The sequence below is a fragment of the Solanum stenotomum genome, chromosome 12, assembly GCF_019186545.1.
Source record: "Solanum stenotomum isolate F172 chromosome 12, ASM1918654v1, whole genome shotgun sequence".
Taxonomy (NCBI): Eukaryota; Viridiplantae; Streptophyta; class Magnoliopsida; order Solanales; family Solanaceae; genus Solanum; species Solanum stenotomum.
In genome coordinates this window covers 19,679,316-19,706,079 of record NC_064293.1, presented here as the reverse complement: position 1 = coordinate 19,706,079, position 26,764 = coordinate 19,679,316, and the positions used below count along the sequence as shown (strand labels likewise).

The 26,764-nt window shown below is 31.7% G+C and overlaps 2 protein-coding genes across 2 annotated transcripts; one reads left to right on the top strand and one right to left on the bottom strand.

Moving 5' to 3' along the window:
- Window positions 1-2,786: 2,786 nt before the first annotated feature.
- Window positions 2,787-8,684, top strand: LOC125848272 (CDPK-related protein kinase-like). The gene is made up of 11 exons (XM_049528112.1): window positions 2,787-3,522; window positions 5,311-5,441; window positions 5,713-5,754; window positions 5,893-6,001; window positions 6,339-6,417; window positions 6,580-6,876; window positions 6,957-7,069; window positions 7,258-7,365; window positions 7,449-7,511; window positions 7,604-7,771; window positions 8,061-8,684. Exons 1-11 carry the CDS (start codon window positions 3,001-3,003, stop codon window positions 8,199-8,201), a joined length of 1,773 nt encoding a protein of 590 aa, XP_049384069.1. The 5' UTR covers window positions 2,787-3,000; the 3' UTR covers window positions 8,202-8,684.
- Window positions 8,685-21,922: 13,238 nt separating this feature from the next.
- LOC125848301 (uncharacterized) lies at window positions 21,923-24,318 on the bottom strand. The gene is made up of 5 exons (XM_049528156.1): window positions 23,993-24,318; window positions 23,509-23,768; window positions 23,247-23,340; window positions 23,018-23,132; window positions 21,923-22,337 (listed from the first exon to the last, which is right to left on the bottom strand). Exons 1-5 carry the CDS (start codon window positions 24,126-24,128, stop codon window positions 22,154-22,156), a joined length of 789 nt encoding a protein of 262 aa, XP_049384113.1. The 5' UTR covers window positions 24,129-24,318; the 3' UTR covers window positions 21,923-22,153.
- Window positions 24,319-26,764: the final 2,446 nt, after the last annotated feature.

Sequence of the window (26,764 nt, the reverse complement as noted above, 5' to 3'; positions counted from 1 at the left end):
AATCACTACATTTTCAAATTTAAACGCACTTATGAGCAGAATTGCAATAATAAACTTATCTTATTTGCGTAAAATTTTGTGTACGTCATTGTCTATATATCCTTTAATTTCTTCTAGAAGATTGAAAAAATTAAAGTCATTTTATTATGTCTTTTGAAGATGATCTCGTGTAGTAACGCACATGTTGAAATCAAATTCAACAATCATCCCATATGGGTTGCGCCATTGTGGTAAGATTATTGGGATCTCTCCATTCTGAACTATAGTCTCGATTCGAGCTCTAGGAATTAAAAAAATCATGCAAAAAATGCTATCACCAGAAATGAACCCTGAATTAAAAAAAAAAAAAAAAGATCAACCATCGAAGTCTTTTTTTCAATTGTTAATGTTGTTCCGTGTCCGACCATTAAGCCACCCCTCTCACTTATTCCTATTGTTTATGTCTATCCAATGAACCTGCACTAGTTACGTTGTTGCAATTTGCATTTTCATCATACAAAATGATGTACTACTGTTCTTAACATGTAATTCCTCGATCAGAGTGCGGAAGTCATGACGTCTAATTTTTAACTAAATTAGGACATCAATTCTTTAATTTTATTTTTGAAATAAAATTGAAGATCGAGCACCAATATATATATATATATTATTTTTATATGAAAAAATGAATTTAGAACTTAACTTGACCTAAAAAAATTAGCTCATGAGATGCGAATTGCATAAGAGAATAAAAGAAAACAAATACCTCATCACTCAATTACCGATGCAGGGTACTTAGTAACCTTTATATGCTTAACATAGTATACGGTTGGAGTGTGAAGTACATAACATAAGACCCTAATATATGATAAATCAAGAATTGAGATGGTTGAACTCTGATATCATATAAACAAATGAATCTTTGAACTATCTCAACCTCGAAGCTAGTCATGAGGTGATTGTCAAAACTATATAATTAAGGAGATAAACAACTCATCCAACGGTGGAGCCACATTCAAGCAATGGGGTTCATATGATACCCCTTAGCTTGTTCAAATTTTTTACTTTTTTTACATGTAGGTTACAAGTTAAAAATAATAAAATGCTTGAGAAACATGCATTTGATTCTCAAATCTTAAATTAGACGAATCTTGGTTGACGTTTTGTTTCATTGCTTCCCTTGAAGGTGGGGGACAAGCACGAGTGAGATTCTGTGGTTGAAACTTCAGATTTGCTATGCTTTACAAATAGCTTTGGCGTCTAAATCAAGACTACTTTGACAACTTTTTTAATGAATCATGAATGTACATGAATTTTTACTAACTTGCTTCTCTAAGTGAGTTTTGATCCTACAATAATTTTAAATTAATATAAGTTTACAAATAGATATTTAGTAAATTTCTTAAAATTTACATGATCTAAATAAAAGCTACTGAATTTCGTGAATCAACAAATTGTTATGTGAATCCATCATTGTCTAATCTGATTAAATTATTTGATTTGATACGAAGGGGAAACTAACTTAGCATATATACTTCAACATTCAATTCCTCCATATGTGCAACTTCGATCATGAATGATATGATGGAAAACATCATCTAGATTAGACTAGAACATGAATGGTGAAGGAAATTGGATTCAGTCACCTGAGTCAGTTTGAATCCATATTAATAAATAAATATTATATGCTCCCTCGTCCAATTTAAGTGACACAGTTCATATATCAGATTTAAACAAGCCTATTTTTATCATAAATTTTTCATATATCTTTAAAATATTTTGAATTGTCAATTATTATGACTTATAGTACTTTTTACGTAATTAACAAATATATAAATTTCATTTTCTTAAAAAAAGATTTCATGCATAAATGTACTTTGAAGATTAAGAATCAACTATCGTTTATGCATTTAAGGTGGTCATATTCGAACATCAAACTCATTGTACACAGTACGTAGATGTATTACTATATTCTTACCTACTTGTACAAAGCTAATTATTGTCAGTACATGGTAGGATCATCATATCACCTAACAAAAAGGCCATTCATAACGTAATTACAACTAAGAAAAAAATAATTGTTTTATCTCTTAAAATAAATCTACTTATTGTTTTTCTTCATAAAAAAGACATTTGTTTGAAACCAACCAAATCAACACATAATCTTCGAAAACAAATTCAACCATAAATTAATCCTTTAATACTAAATCCAGACATTAGGCTCTAAGGGTGTAGTCTAATGATCAATAAAGTGAGTTGAGAATCATGATGTATCATGTTCAAATTTTAGTTGCTAGAGACAAAAGAATTAAGTGATTTATTCTTACATGTTATTGTCTTGATCGACAAAGTTACTGGATTGGTGAAATTAGTCGAGAATCCAACTGATGAGAGATGACAAATATAACTGAAATTAGTTAAAAAATAAAACATGTATACACTTAAACTTTTATATGTTTTACTCCTTCTGTCCAATAATAATTGTCTATTGACTTTGAACAATTTTTAAGAAATCATAAATAGAACAAAATAGTATAGTGGACAACTATTGATAGACTAAGAGAGAGTAGAATTTACTAATTAACTAGCTTAATTTTGCTTAGTATAAGATCAACACTAGCTTATTACACATTATCTATTATTATTGAAAAATAGACATATATTCTGTGAAATTAATCAAATGCGTTCAAGTGATCATAACACATAATTAGGAATATGAAATTGGGATTATCTCACAACAAACTCTGGTCGGTATAAATAGATATACACATCACATCATTTGGCCCCATCTTTTGGTTATCTGTTTTATCATCTTTCTCTTTTATGAAAAGCAAAAAACATTCAGTTCAGCCTTAATTTAATTTCCACAGAAGCCAACGTCTACTCTTTCCTTTTTTCACCATCTCTCCAACGCCATTCACAAAACAAGAAAACAACAAATGCCGTTTCTCAGTAATTTAAACAAAAAGCTTCTCATGCGAAGTTTTCATCTTTGAGCTACTAAATTCTTCAACTAATTTAATGGGTGGTTGCACATCAAAACCTTCCCCTGAACCCAATTATTCCAACAATGATCTCTATGCTCCCGATGGAACTGCTATTCCGGCTAAAGCTAACAATGAAGATAACTCGCTAGAGAATAAGAGCAAGGAGGGAGCTGAAGTGGGTAAAAAGTCGCCTTTTTTTCCTTTTTACAGTCCAAGTCCGGCGCATTATTTTTTTTCAAAGAAGTCTCCGGCGAATTCTACTCCCCGGAGGTTTTTTAAGCGGCCGTTTCCTCCGCCGTCTCCGGCGAAACACATACGAGCTGTGCTAGCACGGCGGCATGGTTCTGTGAAACCCAATGCAATTCCGGAAGGAAATGAATTGGAGGGGGGTGGGGGTCTTGATAAGAGTTTTGGGTTTTCTAAGAATTTTGGAAACAAGTATGAACTTGGAGAAGAAGTTGGGAGAGGGCATTTTGGGTATACTTGTAAAGCTAAGTTCAAGAAAGGTGAGCTTAAGGGACAAGAAGTTGCAGTAAAGGTCATACCCAAAGCAAAGGTTTGAAATTTTTGTTAAGTTTGATCTTTGAGTTAATTTTATTAACTTTGCTTACTGTTTCTTGGTTTATAGTGGTCAGATCTGCTCAGGAGAGAAAAAAATATCTTGTTAGAGTTCATAATTTTAACAGTTCAATTAATTTGAATATTTGAAAGTCATGAAAATCGAATGGTGGAGTGTACCAAAATAGAAAGAGTATTATTTGTATCTCTTATTTATGCTCTTCCTGATAAAAAGTTTGAATCTTTTTGAGTTTGGAAGAAACCTGAAATTCAGTAGCTGTGAATTAGGGATAACTTGTAAACCTTATCAAATGGATCCATCATGTTCTGTTTGTCTCGGGTTGACTGATTATGTAAGTTCGGAGCTGATAAAGCGAGGTAAGGAGCAAGTCACTTGCAGATTGTAATATATCGGCATGATCTTTGGTATTTCTGGTTAATCTTAAGGATCCAATTGAGTTTTAGTAAGAAGCACACTTGTCATTTACAGATCACTAGAGTTCTGTGTCTCAGAAATGTTACTCCTATAGTTGTTCAATTCTCCATTTGATTCACTAAAAGTAGCATTAACTGGGAGCGGGTGATGTCTAAGTTAGGCGCACGTCAGGGATGCGAACCCTGCCACATATTTTATTATAGAGGGGCTAACCCATTATCTACCAAGTTTATATGTGTTAAAAAGAGCAGCATTAACTGTGAGCAAATAAACTTTTACCCCATGTGTGGGGGAATTAAACAAGTTTGGGTAGCTGAGCGGAGTAAAAGAGGAGGGGTAGGTAGTGGGCATAAGTGCACCCAAGGGTGTGTCCTAGTAGGCCAATCAAGTGAGTTGAGGACCATGAGGTCTCAAGTTCAAATCATAGCAGAGACAAAAACACTAGATTATCTCTTTTCATCTATCCTAACAGTCAAGGTGCGGGAAAGCTAGCTCGGACACCACGTTTATCAAAAAAGAAAAAAGTGTGCATAAGTAAATGCAAAGTACTTTCCACTTGCACACGATTCAAAAAGTTGTGTGGACTCTTCACTTTTGATGCCGCACCCCGTGTCGGACTACACTACTTTTGGCGAATCTGATAAGCATCCGTTGACATGTTTGAAGAGTTCGAGCAACATAGGTTGCACAAGAGGTGTGGAAGAGTTCATCATCAGTAGTAAAGCAACCAGCTTCGACCAATCTCCTTTTCCCTTCCCTTCAAAAACCATTCATATTCTAGAGTGTATAGGTTCATATTGCTGAACAATTGCATTCTGATTTTCTATGATGATAGAGGGAAAAAGCTTCAAGTTGAAATCCCAGTGGAGGCAAAAGCATTGGGTGATTCTTTCATCTGTCTAATTGTCCAAGCCTTGGCGGATAGAGTTACCCAGTAATATTGATGGTGAGAGGTAGAAAGTAGCATGGAGTTAGTCGAACCAGACACTACGGTTATCAAAAAAAATAATGCTTATGATTGCTTTATCTATATCATCAGGGTCAGCTGACATTATTTATGATGGAACTTCTTTTATATTCCTGTAGTTGGAGTCATTTTATGCGTTTTTCAGTATATTTGGCGTGCATGTTTGTCTCTGCAGTTTGGTGCAAAATAACTGCTGTTGGATGGTACTTATCTCCAAAAAAAATAAATAAAGAACAAAGAAAATTTGTGTTGGTTAAGCTGCTTTCTCGTATTTCTGGCATTTTATTTGTGCGTTGACTATGTCGGGGCATCTTTGGGTTATATTTCTTCTCCGGATTCATCTGAGTTATCTGATACTCATCATTACTTCATTTTTTTTTCAGATGTCCACGACGATAGCCATTGAGGACGTGAGAAGAGAGGTGAAGATATTAAGAGCTTTAACGGGACACGAAAATCTAGTAAAATTTTATGATGCATACGAAGATCATGAAAATGTCTACATAGTGATGGAGTAAGCTCTAGCGACTCAACTCCCATTGCTTTTGTATCTATTGATGGCATACAGAACCTTAGTTTTAGCCCAAAGTATACTTCGTATGCATCATCAATCTGGGTCAAGTGGTATCATATGAAAGTTTCTTCCTTCAATGTTTCAGTAAAATATGGATTTTATTATCACATTTTTTCTGCAGTTGCTACTAAAAGAATGTTGTTTGACTTGCTAGTTTTCATGTTCTCATTGTTCTTTTGCAATGGAGCTGATCAATCTTGTTGAATTTCAGGCTATGTGAAGGAGGCGAGCTTTTGGATAGGATACTTTTAAGGTAGTCCCTGGTGTTGTTATGAATACAAATTTCTTTTATTTTTCAACCTTGTTAGTTTTGACTCTTTGTAAATCTTTTTTATGAGATCAAGAATATAAATTTCAATAATATATTAAGTAGCATCCTTCTGTGCTGCAGAGGTGGAAAATACACAGAAGATGATGCAAGGGCTGTGTTGACACAAATATTAAAAGTTGTTGCATTTTGTCATCTTCAAGGTGTGGTGCACCGGGATCTTAAACCAGAGGTGCGAAAGTTTACTAGTTCTAAAATGCTTGCTTAGAAAGAACATACATCAGTTTATATAGTGAATCATCTCCCGTACCCCAAGATAGAAAATAAAAAAAGGAAAAGGAAGTCCATCACTTGAATGGATTTGGATGCGATGTCAATCAGTTTCAAATGGTTACATTTATTGCTCAAGGATATGGCACGAGCTACTGGGAATTAAGATTATTTTTCAAAGTCAGCTTTTCTTCTTGCATGGAATGAAACTATAACTTGTTAGAAAAGATTTTTTATCTGCTTTGTTTTCCTCATTTCTATATCTCTTTCAGTTCTAACTGTACCTTTTAATGGACCAGAATTTCTTGTTTATGTCCAAGGACGAAAATGCACAACTTAAAGCCATAGACTTTGGGTTGTCTGATTTTGTGAAGCCAGGTTCGTCCATTTGCACTTGATATTAATGCTAATACTTTGTGACTTTGGGAACCCCTCCTTAAAGAAAAAGAATATAAAAGAGGAAAAGATATTCTTATTATTCATATTATTATTGAGTAGCAACACAACTTGTAATTAACTTGCAAACATATTCTTTTGCAGATGAAAGGCTTAATGATATTGTTGGTAGTGCATATTATGTAGCGCCAGAAGTTCTACACCGATCTTATAGTACAGAGGCTGATGTGTGGAGTATAGGTGTTATTTCATATATCTTGCTGTGTGGCAGCCGTCCCTTTTGGGCTCGAACTGAGTCTGGGATATTTAGGGCTGTTCTCAAAGCTGATCCAGGTTTTGAAGAACAGCCTTGGCCTACATTATCTTCTGAAGCAAAAGACTTTGTGAAACGTCTCTTGAATAAGGATCCACGGAAAAGAATGACAGCAGCTCAGGCCTTGGGTGAGTTTCTTGTGTCAACTTAGAGAAGGGCAATTCTGTTCTTTATTTTTCTGAAACTTCTGGAAGACTTACTGTTTCAGGTCATCCTTGGATAAAGAATAGTCACGACGTAGAAGTGCCTTTGGATATACTGATATTCAAACTCATGAAGACTTACATGCGTTCATCTGCTCTTCGGAAAGCTGCTCTACGGGTAGGTGTGATGCAATTGAGGAAGCTCTTTTGATTCTCTTTAGTCTTTTACTCTTTTATGTACAATTCTATCGATGGAGTATTAACGCCTATTATTGAGTAGCACTAGTGTTTGCTTTCTATTTATTTACGTACTTTTACATTTGACTTCTCTGCATCTCTAATTTTCTGTCATTGGAGTTTTTGCAGGCTTTGTCAAAGACATTGACCGTAGATGAGCTGGTCCATTTGAAGGAGCAGTTTGCACTGCTGGAACCAAACAAAAATGGCACCATAAACTTGGATAACATTAAAGCGGTCTGTCTTCTTCCAAATTTAATAGGTAATTGTTTCTATGATTTTACGGATGTTTCTGACCTTTATAAGTATGATATCTCCAGGCCCTGATGAAATATGCAACAGATGCCATGAAGGAGGCACGCATTCATGATTTCGTTGCTTCAGTATGCTCTAAGTCCTTCATATGTAGTTATCTAATTGAATTTGTTAAGCTCTAACTTGTGATACTAAGTTTTCTTGTCCCTTGTCATGTCAGCTTAATGCACTGCAATACAGAAGAATGGATTTTGAGGAATTCTGTGCTGCTGCATTAAGTGTATATCAGCTTGAGGCTCTTGACCAATGGGAACAACATGCGCGCTGTGCATATGAAATTTTTGAGAAAGATGGCAACAGAGCAATTGTCATAGAAGAATTAGCTTCGGTAATTCTGAATTACATGCTTTTTATTTTCGTATTTTAGTACTGATATCTCCGTCCTTGTCTTGTATAAAAGAATCTCTTTTTTTCTTCTTTTGGGACGGTCGGGGTGTTATTCTTCTTTGCCTTTCTTTTGGAATGACAGGACCGTTGCTCCATCCCCTTCTTTTTTATCTTTTTCCATTTCTTACTTTTATTGGGAGAGGGACGTCACACTATTTCTTTGATGGCTGGAAGTATGTAAGTAATTAGGAAGAGAACCTGACTAAGACATTTTTGAATTGCTGGTTCAGGAACTTGGTCTTGGTCCATCTGTACCTGTTCACGCTGTTCTTCTTGACTGGATTAGACACACTGATGGAAAGCTTAGTTTTCTTGGTTTTGCAAAGTTGTTGCATGGTGTGTCAAGCCGCTCAATCACAAAAATCCAATGATTCCAGCTGCTCGATATCGTCACATAAGTTCAATGAGTCCTTTCAGTGCATTCTTATCCTCATATCATTGCTGATGTGTTATTGACAATTACATGAGTAGCACATGAGTTGGTTAAAGATCAACTTCGGTCCCCCACTCTGAAGCTTCAATATATACCTGTACCGTGTACGTAGTGAAATGTGATGCAGTCACTTTCAGGGACCAGTATATGTTGTTCCTTTGGGATGAATTCCTAGCAGAAGATGTTTTTATCTTAGCATTGGCGCCATGGCATATAGTTTTTGTTTTCCTCGTGTAAATGAATAGTTAGTTTCTGTTTGGTTACATGTGAGAGTATCTCTCAGCTGGTTACTAGACACACTTATACAAGATGTTAGACAGCCCTGACCACTGCCATTGCATTGTATGATTGTATCATTATGTTTGTAAACATACCCTTCATAGTTGAAAAAAATTCATCACTTTCTTGCTTCTCAACCAAACTAGAGAACTTGTGGCATTGAGATGACCCTGCCTCCTGTGTTAATCTTCAGGTAATGGAACTTATATAGCCCACCATAGATTGTGTCAAGTGTTGCTGAATAGCATTATTATTTAACAGTGAACATTGAGATTTACCTCAAAACACAGGTGTATGATATGATGTGTCTTTCGATCGTTTAAACAGTGATTCATCCACGATATCGTATACGTTTATCAACTGTCTCAGGCAGATTAATGTGAATGCAATTAATGGACAATCTGCTGAGCAAAACTTTTATTGAAACTAACTAAAAATTGGTAGTTAGTATTCTCTTTTTGTTTGATTGCTTTTTTACTTAACAAACTTGTTTGGAAAAGCAATGAACTAAAGAGTGTATTACCTCTAAGATTATTAATTCTTTTTTCAGTAAAAGGACAGTTTAAATTGGGCTATTATTAGCCTTACTTAAATCTCCATCAAAATGGTTGAAGTTCTTTGGCACATTAATTGGGCTTCTAAATTTGTCTGTATAAGCCTTTCTTGTAATTAAAGAAAGAATGAATTGAACCTCTATCTTCACGAGGATTACAATTTGAATGAAAAAATTGTGTATTTATTATCAATATGACAATCCCTCCATTTCATATTAATTGAATTTTTGAGGTATTTTTCATTTTTCAAATTAACTTAATTGTTCAGTTTTCAAGACTACTTTAGACTACCCTTCCAATTTTTCCCTTCATTTGAATTTTCAATGTGATGACTTCAATAAATTTGACAATACTTAATAAGGGTAAAAATGAAAAACTATGTTCAATTTATGTCTTAATCTACTTTTCTTAAAGGGTGTGAAACACATCAAAAATTTAATTAATATGGAATGGAGGGAGTGCGTCTTAACAAGAACATTTCATGTCAATTTGACCATATAGAACCCCCCACAACTCCAAACCCAAAAATGAATAAAACTGTTATGGATCATATAATCACTGAACTTTCGTTCTTATTTGACCTTTTGCGGCCTTCAGTTAAAGCTAAAGAAATTACACCAGGCGACATCGAACGCATGGTCTTGAATTTTTAACTTCCACTTAGAATATCTTAAATGTCAAAAAAATTCAATAAACAACTATGTTGACAAAACAACAATAAAAAATATTGACGAACATTATTTTCATAATAGATGTGAGAAAAATTATACTTTCTCCGTCTCATTTTATATATCACCTTTTTACATTGTACTTGCATTAAGAAATTATGTAACTTTACCTTTCTACCCTTATTTAATTTTTTTGAAACTCAAGTTTTCAATCAATGAATATGAATTATTTATTTTGATTAATTAATTTAACCAATGAACATGAATTATTTACTTAACTTTTTTAAGTGGGTCAAATGTATATTTTCAAGGATAATAACTCACAAGGGTAAAAAAAAGAACAATATGATATTTTATGCATTGATTTTATGAAATGACAAATATTATAAATTAACTATTTATAAAAAGATTTGACATATAAAATGGAACGAAGGAAGTAGATTTCAAAGTAGGTCGAAAAAAGAAGGAAAAATCACACCATATACACATTTAAGGGACACTATTATAAGTTTTAAACACACTCTTAAAAAATTCTTCCTTGTAACAGTTTATTTACGGGTTATAACATATAACTTAAATTTAACTTTATTTAAAAATTATTTAAAAATGATTAATCTCTTTATATTTTTATATTATTAATTATTAATAGCAAACTAATTTAATTGCAGTTCCTTTTTTAAAATCAAAATTATTAGTTACACGAATTTAGGGATTTACATTGATTAGACTTCCTTGTTTACCGTTACACTCCAAATATCTCATACACCAATCACAGTTCCCCGCCTACCCACGCCTATCAGTTTCTACACGCCACCACCCCACTACCCCATATTCACAATTTCCACTCTCATCTTCCTCACCACTCCACTACACCACACTCACAACCGTCCATCCAATCTTTCTCACAACCCCAATACCCTAACTCCACAATTGTCTCTCTCGTTACGTTTCTCATCATCATCATGTCTAAGAAACACAATGAAACGCCTCGAAAGAGTGCCAAATCGGTTGAAGGAACTTCTATTGATGAAGTTCATGTTCCAACTTTCAATATATTAACTCAAACCCCCGCCTAAAATTGCTGAAATTTCGGCGACGTGTGGTTCATCTCAGTTGAAAGATAAAAAAGAGAAAAAAAATGAAGCAAAGAAAAGGGCGACTTCGGCAAATCAAAAGGGGAAGAACAGGAAGGGGAAAATTGTTGAAACCCCTTCTGAATCTGATTCTGATTTTGTTAGTGAAGCAAAAAAGAAAAAAAAAACAACAAATGTAGAAGTTGCTGAATCTTCAAAACCATCAACAAGAAGTACAACAAAAAAGAAGGAATCAGAAATACCAACATCCAAAAAACACAAAAAAGTTGTTAGGGTAAGTACTTTATTTAATTTATTTTCACATTAGACAAAATAGTGATTTTTTTATATCACATTATGCTTATTGTTGTTTTCGAAACGTTTGTATGTGTGAAAATTGTTCGAAATATGAATAAAATGTGTATGGATATGAGGTTAATGTTTGATTGTTGGATTTTGTATGTATTTTGATACAATATTGGTATGCGAATGGTATGAATTGTGTATTAACATTGGTGGGATTGTCTATTAATTTTGTATATGGTATGAATTATTAAATTGATGCGAATAAAATTATATGAATTGTTTAATTACTTTGTTTTGTATAAATTTAGAATAATATTGATATGAAATTGGGATTTTTCCTATTAAGAAGGTTTATTTTTCAATTTATCCATTAATGTATTAAAATTGTTAAATTATTGTTAGCGTAATGAGATAAATTTATGAAAATAGATTGATGAATGCAACAGTGCAAATGAAGTTGGTATGATGTTTGAATAAAATTGGTGTGAATTTTATTTATAAATATGGCAGTACTAAAATTTATGTATATGCATGTGTATGAAACATGAATAATATTTGTATGAACATACTTTTATATTATTTTTTTATCAATGTTCATATGATTTTGATTTATTTTTTATTTAATTTATATGATATAATTTAATTATAACTATTTTTAACCTATAGTTTCTGCTGGAATGAAACTTGAATAACATTTGTATGAAGTGTGTTTTAATTTAGTATAAACAATTTTATTTTATAGGCAAGGAAGATATACACACACTCGGCTTCATGTACAAACATGAATGTTTTTGGTGATCTGCTGGATTTCCTCGAGCAAGAGAGGTTTCAACAATTTCTCGAACAAACACGCTTTGGTGTATTTTATGACATACACCACATAAAGATTCAATGTCAACTGTTGCGACATTTGATGATTCTTGAATATGAAAATGTCAGAGACGACATGTTTGTCGTGAAAATAAACGGTACATAATTACGTTTTGGAATCAAGAAATTTGCAGCGATAACTGGTCTTAAATGTGGACTTCTTACTGATTTTTTTTCAGATCCGTATAATCCCAATAGACTTATCTTAAAATATTTTGGGGATATGACCAAAGTCCCTAAGTTAGACTTTTTCAATAAGTTTAAACATGCTAACTTTTTTGAGACTGAAGACCGTTTAAAAATTGTCATTCTGTACTTCATTACTTCATTTTTGACTGATTCGGAGGCCTAAAAAACAACCATTCCTAAATTGTATTTTGATTTGGTTAAGTCTGGTCAATATGTCAACTTCCCATGGGGCAATGAATGTTTTATATTAACTCTTAAAGCTTGCAGCCGTAGGTTGGGAAAGAATCCTACGTCATTCAAATTCAGTCAATTCCATATAGCGTTGCAGGTTTGGTTTTATGAGTGTTGTCATTCTTTTGACAACACAGTTGCTATCCGTGTTTCAAATGTCACACCGCGTATTCTCAATTGAAAGACATCGAATGAGAGTATTTTTTTCGATGACTTAAAGAATACGATTTTCAGAACACATGACAACCAAGTTATCTTTTAGTTATTGTCCTTTACTAATTATAAGTTATTACATTTTTTTTTATAAATTTTAGTTCTCACATCTTATTTTGTTATCACAACATAAATTCAAAAACATAGTGCTTACTGACGAAGAGATAAATGTCATGGATCATATCAATTTGCATCAATCTTCTAGTCACCATGAGGCAGAAGATCAAGCAACATCAGAAAGGCACGATGTTGACTTCGACGAAAAGTATGTAGAGTTGAAAAAGAAAATTGTGGAGGTATACAATTAAAAATTATGATTTAATATTTTTTTTACCATGTTACAAAGAATTTATCCACCCTTTCAATGTTTAATGACAGGTTCAGATGGAGTTGAAAGAACTGAAAGATAATGTTATTTTTCAATCCCTTTTCAATTAATTTTTATTAATTATTTTTCTGTACTATTTTAATGTTTAACATATATGTCTACATCTATTGATAAGGTTGACAAGCACATGACCGACATGAAAGCATATGTCGACAATTCGACAAAATTGATAATTGAGGAGATTAGGTCTTCAAGAGGTCAATCATCACAAGCAACCCACCAACAGGTATTAAATGGTTTTACAAGTTAAAAAATTGAAACAGTTGGTGTATCATGATATGAAGTGTGTATGTGCAAGTAAGTATGAAATGTACAAATTTAGACTTAAGTTAGTATTATTTTGGTATGACCAAATTTTATGCATGATTTTCCAATTTCTGTCTGTTTAATATTGATATTAAATTGGTATGACCAAATTTTTATACAGTCTCTATTTGTTTAATATTTTTCAGTTTTGTCTGTTTAATATTTGTATTAAATTGATATGATTTTTCAGTTTTGTTAGTGGTGTTATAAAATTTTTATTAATTTTTTGTATTAATAATGTTTTAACTGTTATTGTTCAATTTTTTATGTTGGTTCAATTTTGGTATTAATACAGTATTAAATATGTGAAAGGCAATATTAGTGACATGTTATTGTTGTTTGTTTAAACTTTGTATTAATCTTGTATAAATTTTATATGAGACAGTTTTTTTGCATTATTTTATGATTGGATTTTATATTATGTCATGCATTAGGATGATGCCCATCAACATGTTGAAGAATCTGAAAAAGCTCCAATGGATCAGCCTTTAGTTTCAATGAGGGAATACACTCATACTTCAAACACGGATGGTATGAATTTCAATCTTATTATGATATGTATATTCACTTTCAAAGTTTGTTTAACATTATTTTTTTTAATATATAGATGAAGCTCAGAAGTCAAATGACCAAATAGTTGGTGTTGTTTTTAATGCTGACATACCTGAATCATCAAATTCAAAATCACCAACATCGGATTATTATTCAGATTTTATTATGACACAGATTGTTGCACTTGATCCAATTCTAAATGCTAATACAACCCCAGATGTGCAACCAAGAAATAGGAACCCCGGCAAGTATGACACATCTCCGTATATTCGGTTGTCAGAAGGCGAAAGCAGTTCAAGAAGAGTTCCTATTTTATTTCGTATTAAACATCCGTTTGAAAGTCACAATGGGTTTGAGGTTGCAACTGAGTTGATCGATGAGTTTAACAAATGGGTTTTCAAAGATGTCTCATCTAGGCGTGGCAGGTATGTGTAAATAAAAAATAAAGCAATTTTTTTTCTTTCAATATAATCCAATCAATTTGTATACACTGTTTTTAGTATAGTCTTACTATTCACAGGAAATCTGCTTATTCAAAGCTCAAAGATAGTTTTGAACCTCAAATGGACTTTGGTGTTGTCAAAGTTGCAGAAAAGGATTTTTTCAACATAATGGTTAAACCTGGTAGGCCTTGGGAAGATGGGGTAAGTCTTATATATCAACCTTTTAAATAGTTAATTTAAAACTCGTATTCCAGATTGTTGTAATTATATTTGTAGTTTTTGTTTAAAATATATTTTAAAATATACATATCCATGTTGTATGCATATTGAATGATTTATGAATAAACTTGGTATACAGTGTTCATGTATGCATTTGATATGATTTTTGAATGAATTTGGAATAAAAATATACTTTCATGAACAATGCACTAAACATGATGGTAGAATGAAATTTATATGCATTCTGTATATATTTGAAACATTTTTTAATGAATTTTTAAATGTTAACAGAATGTTAATACCATTATGTATTATCTGCGAAAGAAGGCAAAGTACTCTCCCATACCACTATCATACAGTACGGTTGACTGTTGGTTTATGACGTGGGTTGATAACATTGAGAAACAATGGAGAGAGTCAAATTGCGACATGAGATCCATTTCTCGACCACGATGTTAGACAGTGCATTAGAGGCTTCAAACTGCTTGCCAACATTCCTTGGGACAATGTTGACGATGTCATTATTCCTGTCAATATTAATGAGAAATTTCACTGATTTTTTTATTGTATTCAGAATCAAGCTTAAATGTCTACATGTATACGACTCGATGAAGGGAGGATCTGTTCACACCAAGAAAGTAAATGAAGCAGTTGGTAAATTTGCAACAATGATACCACTATTTTTGACCAGCACAGAATTTTATGGTAAAACGCTTGATCTGTATGCCAATAAACTCCCTAATTATGTACACAAGTCTCAATCCGATCCACTTGATATCAAGCATATGATGCATGCTCCTCAACAAGAAGATAGTTCAAAGTACGTATTTCTATACTTTACTGATTTCATTAGAAAAGTTAAATTAATTTATTTCTTAAAATATTTTTTCTTTCTTATTTTTTTTCATTTTTTCAGTGATTGTGGTTTATACACATGTCTATTTGCTGAATACATCAGTAATGATATTTTTGATATGCGTTCTATTGATATCGATGCAAAGTATCATCGTCAAAGGTATGCCATAATCCTATGGCATTATGGAAAAATAAAGAATGAGGATGGCGCGATCAGTGAGAGTGAAGTTACTGGTACGGTTGCTAGCAAATTTGGTGGATCTCGCAGAGCAAAAGAACATGTTCTGGATACCACCAATTATCCTACACCAAGACAACGGACAAGAAATTAGATATAGTCTATTGCACCTTCTACTTTTTTAGAACAACATTTCTTTTTTTCAACTTTAGGACAATTTTTTGTGTTAAAATATATGATGATATATAATATCATATGTTTAATTCAGTCAGATATCATCTACAAATGAATTATCATTTGTCGGGATGCCAGTTATATACAGACTTCATACCAGTTGGATTCACTATTTGGGGAATATATTACACATTGAATATACCATTTTACGGGATGTCAGTTTTATACAGATTGCATACCAATTTGATTCAACATTTAGACTTAATGATATTAATGTGTATTACTAACTAGACGAAAACATAATACAAATTTAGAGATCATGAACCAACTTTGTCTTATAATTAGTATCAAAAAATTAATGTTTGAATGTTAGGTACTGTATGAATTGTGATATAATGGTATGGATTGTGTTTTAACATTGGTGTGACTATCTATTAATTGTGTATATGATATGAATTATTAAATTTGTATGAAAATAGCGATTTGTCTATTAATTGTCAAACGTGTATGAAATTGGATTAATTTTTAAACTAGCGAATTTTTTCTAAATATATCACATTATGCTTACTTTATATTCTAAACATATTTTTGGATGAAACGTGTATGAAATCTGATTAATAAATGTATGCCTCTGACTTTAATGTTTGATTGTTGGATATTGTATGAATTGTGATAAAATATTGATACACAAATGGTATGAATGTTTATACGAAATTAATGAATGTTTACATGAAATTGATTTTCGTTGGTATATATATGTGTGATATAAACTGAAGTTAGTATTTGAATGACACCTAAATAAGATTGGTATAAAGATTGTTTTAATTTCATTTATAATAGGACACCAGTTGAAAACCAAATTAATATTCATGATAAACTACATTAATTACTCAGGATACCAAATGCATTCCATAATTACCTTGTATAATTATCACTAATATTAACACTATCTTATATATTAAACTGAAATAAATTTTATTTCCAACAGTATGCAATTTGTATGATTAATGAATGCATCGCGTATAAAAAATGAACAGTATATTAAACACTTAGTTATAATGCATTTCACACCAATTATGTTTCATATCAAAACAAAACATGAGTCTAAAAGACAAAATAAAATTAAAATTTTATATAGTCTAAACAAATAAATAATCATTTTTTTTGCACAGGATAATTTGAACATGTCGTCATGTTGTGGCCAACTTGACGACATTTACTGCAAGTAACTTTAGACCTTTTGAATTTACATCAGCAAACCCCTTCCAGCATTCAAGTTGCGGTCTTTCTACTGTTCTCTTTAGACCGGGCGACATCAATTTAGGCTCTGAAACATTATTTGGTATATCCCATGTACTCTCACATGGGAGAAGTTCAGCATGGATGACATATGTATCTTGAAAATTCTTCAGGCTATAAAAAGAAGAGTAGTAATATATTTCATGCAGTCTTCTGTATCTAAGAACTGCTATTCCATGCCCGCACGGTATCTCATCATTTTGAAATCTTCCGCAACTACACATCTTAGTGTTTAAGTTTACTATGTACCGCTTTGGTCCACCAACAACAGCATGCATATCAACTGTTGATGGTATTACCTAACACACAAAAATATTCAAAATTAATTCAATAATCATACTAATTGCATACATGAATACATTTAAATAATAATGAATAAAGGAACAATCATACCCTCATACTGCTAGACAAAGCAATACTTTTCTGGAGCATAAGATCATATTTTTTTGTAAGCTCTGATCTAGTTTTTGCAGCCTCCTCGTTGTGCTTATGAATCCATCTTTGAACTATTACCCTCATAAATTCAAGAAGTGAAATCACTGGCAACCTCCTTGCTATCCTGTTAACATTATTCAAAGATTCGGCTATGTTTGAAGTCATGGTCCATATTTGCTTACATTTTGAATAAGCTCTTGACCATTTGCTATACCCGATATCATATAAATAATCTCTTATTCTTAGATCTATCTGGTCTATTCTTTGCATAATCGCCTCAAATTGTTGTATTTATAAGCCTTTGCCATTGTAAAAAATAGCTTATTCAAATCTTCAGTATTCCTATGAAAGTTCTTCAAAACATTATAGCATAAGTGTCATATGCAAGCAAAATGTTCCAATCCAAGATATACTCTGGCAGTCCCTTTCCATATGCTCTAGTTTCTATCTGACATAAAACACATGTTTTCCCTTTTTCCATATGTTTCCCTAAACTATTCAAAGAACCAGGTCCATGATACATCATTCTCAGAATCCACTATGGCATAAGCAAGTGGAAGTATGTGACCTGATGCATCAATTAAAAAAAACATCATACAAATTTAAAACACACCTTATATCATATTTATTGTTGATTATAAATGTAAAAAATTCAAAAACTATCTCTGAATCCATAGTGCTTGCCATCAACATTGTACCACCATATGAGCCTCTTAAAGCTGCCCCATCAACAGCTACAATTGGCCTACAATATTCCCAACCTCTAATACATGCTTCTAATGCAACAAATGCATATAAGAATTTATCACATTTCGTCCTTTCTAATTTTAAAATCGAACTAGGATATGTCTGCTCCAATATGTATAAATAACCTGGAAGTTTTCCAGTTTTTACAATTAATTTTATAATTAGATAGCTGAACATTACAACACAACAAATATACTATTGGATACAAAATGGACACCAATTATATTCAAATTAGATACAAAATGGATAGTAATTGGATACAGAAAGGAAACCAAATGGATAATGAAAATTCAATCTGTAAACAAACTGCATGCCAGATTGTTGCATTGTTAAAATTCACACCAATTCAATCAATAATATAAAATACAAAATTTAGTTATAAAAAAAACCTGGAAGTTTGGCATATGACTCGGCTGGATCTCCACNGATACAAAATGGACACCAATTATATTTAAATTAGATACAAAATGGATATTAATTGGATACAGAAAGGAAACCAAATGGATAATGGAAATTCAATCTGTAAACAAACTGCATGCCAGATTGTTGCATTGTTAAAATTCATACCAATTCAATCAATAATATAAAATACAAAATTTAGTTATAAAAAAAACCTGGAAGTTTGGCATATGACTCGGCTGGATCTCCACGCACCAATTTTATCGCCTTTTCTTTAGCTCTCCAGGCCTGCATGTATGTTAGCGCAACATCATGCACTTTCAACACGTCTTCCGCTATATCTTTGGGAGTGTATACAGTCGATGGATCAATAAATTTATCCATTATTAAAACAGCTACTACGTTAGTTATTCCCTGACGCCTTGCATACACTCTATCTCTAACGGAACAAGTGTGTTCCACACAGTACTTTCTGATTTTAAATAGCTTTGATTTATTCAAACATGATGAGTTCATCATCCAGGAACAATTATCAGCACGACACTACAAACATATTTCATTATAAAAAAAAATTTAGATTTCATACCTACTTAATACAAACTTCATACATACAATCATCATTTATACCAAATTTATACATTTCTCATACCAAATAGTTCATTCTTTCACACAAATTTATACATAATTGATAAAACTTATATAAACAATAACATTTCACATTTCATACCAACTTAAAACATTTTTAATACACTTATTCAAAATTCAAAATAACTTTTTTTACTAAGTAGTTAACACACTTTCATATCAACTTAAAACAATTGTCATACAATTCTTCAAAATTCTAAACAACCTTTTTTCCACATTAGTGAAGACACTTTCGTACCAAATTCATTACACTTACACTAACAAATTCATTCAAAACTATGCATTTTAATTTATTTTTTCACGAAAAAAAACCAGTAATCAATAATATTACAGAAACTTCCCAAGAAAAAAAACCAGTAATCAATAATATGGTGACACTAAATCACTACCAAAAAACAGAAACTTACCAAGAAAATCACTAATATTACAATTTCACAACAACTAATAAGTATTATGAACAAAACGTATTGTATATACAAAAAACATATCACATTCAATATAGTGACGATTTACAGTTTCGCTTTTTTTTTATTTCACTGAAATCCAAATAAAAATGGTAAACAATTAAAAGATACTCACCTGAAACAACCCATCTTCCGCCATGTTTAATTAATATTGATACGTAGCTGTCCATCACAAAAAAAATAGGTTTTTTCAAACAAAAAAAAAATCAATTTGTCGCCAGTGACAATTTTTGGAAGAAAATCGAAGAGAGAGAAACGTGAAAGAAAAATGGATAAAATCAGATTATTAAATTAATTTTAACAAATTGGAGTGAATTAAAGAAACTGAATATTCTTAATTAGTTTGAAATTCCTTAATTTATGCTAATTAATAATTATCTTAAATTAATTCAAATTTAATTGCCACCCCTATTTTCGTTTTTTTCATTTTTTCCTTCAGAAACGTTTTATTTTAATTTTTTAAAAATCTTTTTATTCTTTTTAAATCAAATGTTTTTAATTATTAAAAGTAACCCTTTTTTTTAATAATCTGTTACAACCTGAAATTTTTAATATTATAATTTAAAAGTCTAAATATACTGCTATAACTCAAAATTATTAATATAGTATATGTCATATTAGAAATTTTCATAAAAAAGAAATAGCCAAAATGAAAAGCCAGGGCAAAATACTGTATTGGGAATGAGGATTGACTTGATGAGTGAAATCATTTATAAGTCGTTAAGCGACAAAAAAAATAAAAATGGATGGACCAGAAAATGACGGCTAATTATTTGTTTTGGTTGTTCAATACTTCCTATGCCATATTACTCGTCAACTTTTAAATTGACATATCTTATTAAGAAAATAATTATTGATATAATGAGTTTATTATTTTATTTCTATTAGTTATGAAATTGATGGATTAAAAATTTAAGATTTTCAAGAAGTTCTATCTTTTTCAAAGTAATTAATTGAGGATATAATAAGTAAAATTATTTTGTCCTTTCTTAATTTGTCAAAATGAACAAATAATTAGAGATAATTATAAAAGAAAAAATGGACAAATAATTAGAGACACGGTACTATCTTAGATGACATATCATTTGACACTCGATGGTTTCTTTTTCTTTTGAGTTTCCTCATCAATTCACTTTTAAACAAAAAAATTTAGATACTTTAACACTGTAGGAAACGTACTATGAATTGTAATTTTTTATATATCAATTTGAGAAAAAATACATCATAAAATATTAGTCAAAGTTTTTATCATTTGACACTAAAAAAGAAAATTGTGATAATTAAAAATAGACGGAGAAAGTAGATTATCGAAGAAAGTGCCTTTGTGTGTTCTCTATTACAACACGAATTCCTATTCTAGCCATGCAACATCTGCCCCCCAAATCATATGCCTTCTCTTCCCGCTGAAAGTGACATAAATAGCCACTCATCATAAAAATATTTACCTATATATATATTTAGCAAAACAGTGTGATGCTTTCTATATATTTGGCAAGGAAATGTTTTTACTACAGGATATTATTTTTTAGCAACCAGCCAAATGTGTAATTTACCTTTTTTCTTATTGGATTGGATTCGTTAACTTATTTATATGTTTTTATTAAAAAAAAATAAAAAAAAATAAAAAAATAAATAAATAAATAAATAAATAAAAATATATACATATATATATATATATATATATTTATTTAATTTTCTAGTACAAATACATGGTCTATGAAAAAGTTACTGGGTTCATCCAAACCCAAGAACCCCGCCTAGCTCCGCCTTTATTTATATAACGTTACATATCAACAAGTTGAATGATAAACCTACAAGAAAAGTAATGTATACATGATAGAGCTACTATGAAAAGGTAGGATAAGTGATAAAAATATCATTATTAAATAATAAATAGAGACAAAATAAGAAGAAAATATTAGGATAACAATGTGATCACACCAAATCAATTGTTACAAACGTTATCTAACGATGAATTTAAACGATACGATGCAATAAAATCTAAATAATAATCAAAACACATTGTATTTAAATTAACAATACAATACATCAACAACCAAGGTGTTACTGACAGCTACAATTTTTTATACTATTATGCCACTTAACCCTACAAATAAAATAACAGTAACAAACCGAACTAACTATTTGAAAATATATATATATGCAAAATAACCAAAAAAATAAAAATTATTAATGCATACAAGTAAAATCCAATAACTATTCTTATTACACTGCCAATCCAAATTAACTAAATTTCACAATAAATCACTCACACTCTTATAATAAAAAAAAAATGTCTATAAAACACATATCATGCCCTTTTTGTAGTTAATAAAAGGTAGTAAAAATAGAGGATAATTTAATTTCACACCTCTAAAATTAATAACACTATTGATTTGATCTTTAGATGTATGATTGGTTGGAGGGGTGGAGATCAATCTCTTGGGTCCAAGCAGATCGATCTTGGATATGCAAATGCCAGTAGGTCTGGGCCAGCCCATTTGGGTCCATTAACACCTCTCCGGTTTGTTGCTGCTCTTGTTCCCCAACCAACAACCTCTGTTGCGAACTTGACGCTATTGCCCCCCTGTTATAATAAACTTCATAATAAATACACTCAACATTTTAAGTTAAAATCAGATGATCTATAAGGTAATACAGGTAATTAAACGTATCATTCTTGGTAAAAATGTATAGCTCTTAATAACCCGTTTTGATCAAGTTTTTAGAAGGTCAAAAGTATTTTTTTTCTTAAGGTATTTGATCAAATTTTTGGAAGAAGATTAGTGATTCTAAAAAATAGTAAAAACGGTTTTTCAAAACCTAAGAAGTAGATTTTCCTCAAACTTTTGAGAAAAGCCATATTCAGACACAAACAACTTCTAGTGATTTTCTTTTAGCACGTTTTTTTTCTTCAAAATAAGCTGTCAGATATTTTATATGCTGAGTCAGGTAGAACAGCATATATATGCCATGTTGCTTTCTCTCTCTAATCTTATGGGATTATGAATAAGCTACATATATTCCCAAAAAAATATCCCAGCAAAAGGAATGAGTTGTCATTGTTACATATATAAATACAGCTAAAGGATTCCTTGCATCTCGTGGAATGTTGTTTTTTTTTTTTTCTTTCTTTTCATGAAAATTCAAATAATCAATCAATTAAACTATGAAGATTTTCTTTTCGAAAATGAGGTAGAATCTTAACGAAGCAAAAAAAAAAAGAAGAAGTAAAAATAGAATCTTAGAGAGAGCAAACAGACTAACCGGGCGGGTGCGCCGACGATACCGTGAATGATGACATGCGCCACGTGTACTCCAAGAGGTTGAAACTCCTTTGCCAGACATTGGGATAGGCCTCTCATTGCAAACTTTCCACAGCCTGACATATCCATATCGAAAACAACATTAGTTTAATTTGAGTCCTAATTTTGAATTGTAAATAAAAATGAAAAGAGTAAGTAAAAGAAAATTAATTATGATGATCATCACGTACATAATTCAGAATAACCGGCTATACCACTAAGAGAAGCTGAACAACCGGTGAAAAGAATTGTCCCTCTTCCTCTTTCCACCATACCTAGAAGTACCTGACATTTTCAATACCAAAAATTTGAAACCAGAAACTGAAACAAGGTGATCATGCTGTTCATCAGTGGTACTTAATTTGAATTTTGAATTGATGTATAGAATTAAATTCGTCTCACGTACGTACATAATTAGCTAGGAATATGTGGTATGTAAAAAAAAGAAGAGACCTGTTGAGCGCAGTGAAAGGCGCCGACGGAGGAGACAGCGAGAGATTTCTGAAATTGTTCAACTTTAATGTCTGTGAAGTTTGTTGGGTGCCAAGATGTTGGTTGGTGTGCATTGTAAACCAACACTTCCACAAAGCCAAGTGATAGAACTCCCTCGAATGCCTCTCTTATGCTTCGAGAATCTGAACAATCGATACGGATTGCAAACACCTGCGCTTTCTCTTCTCTAGCTATCTCATCAGCAAATCTTGATAATCTACCTGTACCAATAAATTACTAAATTGCACTATTAAAATCATGTGACTCTGATTTAGTCATATATATACCAAATGACAGAACTAGGCGAATTTATGATTTAAATTCTTTTTGCATACATGATATTTACAAACTTCAACTAAAAAATAATGAATTTAATTGAACTTACAGAATTCACTCTAGAGCCGTACTTTCTACCAAAAAGATAGATGTAAGAGAGAACACGAACCTAAGTCACGGGCAAGGATAGCAACGGTATAGCCTTCGTGGGCGAACTTGCGGGCGATTGAACGGCCGAGTTTTGGGCCCACACCAACAATGGCAGCAATGCCTTTGGATGAGACTGAACTCGCCATGCTCCGCATCTTCTAATTAATTTTAGCACTCTGTATGGTTTCAATTTTATCGGATCATGTCCTGTACGACGAAATCAAATGAAGCTTCTCTTGCAGAATTTTGCAACAGTATACAACAAGTGTAGGATAATCGGATGGATGTTTTTGTGGCGTACAAGAAGCTTTAATTTACCTCTTTGGCGGTGTCGTAGCTCATGTCTGGACAAAAATAGTGCTCAATACCTAATGATTGCGCTACTGATAAGTATCAATCGCATCAATAACTGCCCATGGCCCATGGTCCATGCTAAAAAAAAATTCTCTTTTTTTCCCGCTAAATGTCAATTGTACACCTTAAAAATAGCTACTCCAAAATAATTATTAATTCCTTAGCTTGGTCTTAAAGAGATCAATGACTTGTTCTCTTTTTTAGTCTGTTTTTGATACTAAGTTTCCATGAAACATGTTTAAGGCCACAAGATTAAAGGGATTTTGAAAAAATCAGTTTCATCGATTACGCCTCAGATCCAATTGGTTGCGATTGCCTGTATTTCAAAATTCAAACCATTGATCATTCCAACAATATACTCCATATATATAACTTTATAAATGAAGTCTGAAATGTATAAGATGCACATATATCTTAACCTATATTTTTATGAGATAGAGATTTTGTTCTGGATATATCGTTGGCTTCAAAGAGATTACTTCAAAGTTGATAATATTTCAAGGCAGTAACTTAGGTCTTGAAACCTAACACTAAAATCTTGCACCATTTTCCTACTCCACTATGTGTTTCTTTAAAAAATTGGGGGTAAGGGAAGGGATAATGGGGAGGGAATCGAACCCTCACCATTAAGGTGGAATTTCAGGTAACCAACTAACTGAACTATTAAGATTGTGTGGCACGCACCTCTTTCTCCACTCAAATATGTTGTTGTTGTTGATTTCCTAACTAAGTGTATGGCATGATTGGCATCAGTATATTTATATCTTATCTGTTTTCGTGGTGTAACTTTTATTTTTTAACCACCACGTTTTCCTTTCATTCTATATTTAATTAACTCTCCAGCCATTTTTTTAAACATTGAGTTGTTTAAAGAAATAAAATTTGTAAATGAATATAATAACTTTATACAAAAGAATTATTATGAAAGAAAACCAGAAAATACTACATAAATGAAACATTTTAAATACTAAAATGATTTCAAATAATAGAATTGTTTTTTGTAAAAGTAATTTTGTGGGAATTTAATATAACCATTTTTTATTTTTTTTATTTCTGCATTTAGGGTCAAACAGGCACTACATAAACAGGTGGAAACATACAAGTGACATCTCTAGTTTCCTTCTTACAATTCTGGTTTAAAAGTTCTCTATATTATATATAATTGATATACAGTAATTATGCGTGCTGAGTTGTTCCTCTTTTAACAATCCTTAATAGGGAGTGATATTGCTCGAATGGAACCCAACTCAGCACGAATCTGAATTAGGACTTCAATGCAGATATCAAACACAGATCCATCAAACACTAAACAAAAAACACAAAAAATATAAAGTACTTATGCAACTTTTGTAGATACCTTTTCCTATGTGTAAAGTCAAAGTCTAAATCAATTTGCATATATTCCATTGGGTTTTCCTTGGATACTGCAGGTACGTTTACGATAATTTCCAGAACGGGAGGTTTTTGAAACAAAAAATGAGTGGATGATTAGGAAGACCAAGATACACAAAGAATTAGTAATTGAGATTATGTAAGTTATCCAAGAGGATATTTCTATACATAAAAGGAATTCAAATTGGGGTTTTACGTTCATAGAAATGATCAAGAAGTATTCCCCATGATTCTGATCCAGAGTATGTTCCTATCCACTGAGTAAGTAACTAACTATCAAGAACGAAGTAATCTTTTACTTTGGTTAAAGGCCCTTTTACAAATGCGTGCTTTTGGGGATGAATATGATTTATTTGATGATCACGTAGAAAAAAAATTACATTATCTATAGTATATACAAATTATATTTGGTTATTAATGCATATGAATTCGAGTTATCAAAGACGCAAAGAAATATATAAACACCTAGGAGAGGAGTAATATATCACTCATCGTGCATGATAAATTAAAGTAGAAATTATTCCCTACTAAAAATTTCTCTACTTTCATGTCTCGATGTCATAAACCTGAAACTTAAGTTTGATTATGGATCAAGGGATTCTGAACATCTCACTAAATTCTAGAGATATCTTGTTAAAGTGATACAAGATAAAACATTCCAAGAAAAGTTTTACTAATATACTTTTATTTTGTAAAGTGGAGAATATATACTTTTGGAAAAAAAGAAGAAAATCAAGTTCCTTAAATTAATTGGTCCAATATTGTCAGTGTTTTGAAAAGGAATCCAATTATTGGAGAGGACCATCATGGTATAAACTATAAAGTTTTACACTTTAAAATCTCCTCAAATATGATTGCGTGCTTAAGTGATCCACGTCTACTCATTGACTAAAATGAAATGCATCTACTTATTCTCCACTACACGTACGCCTTAAACAACTAAAAAAACGTTCCTTGCGTGGCCAAAATTAACTTGGCGTTGCGATCATAGGATTCCGGATCTTAATTTATTAGTGAATTTTTATAAAATTATATCATATATAAT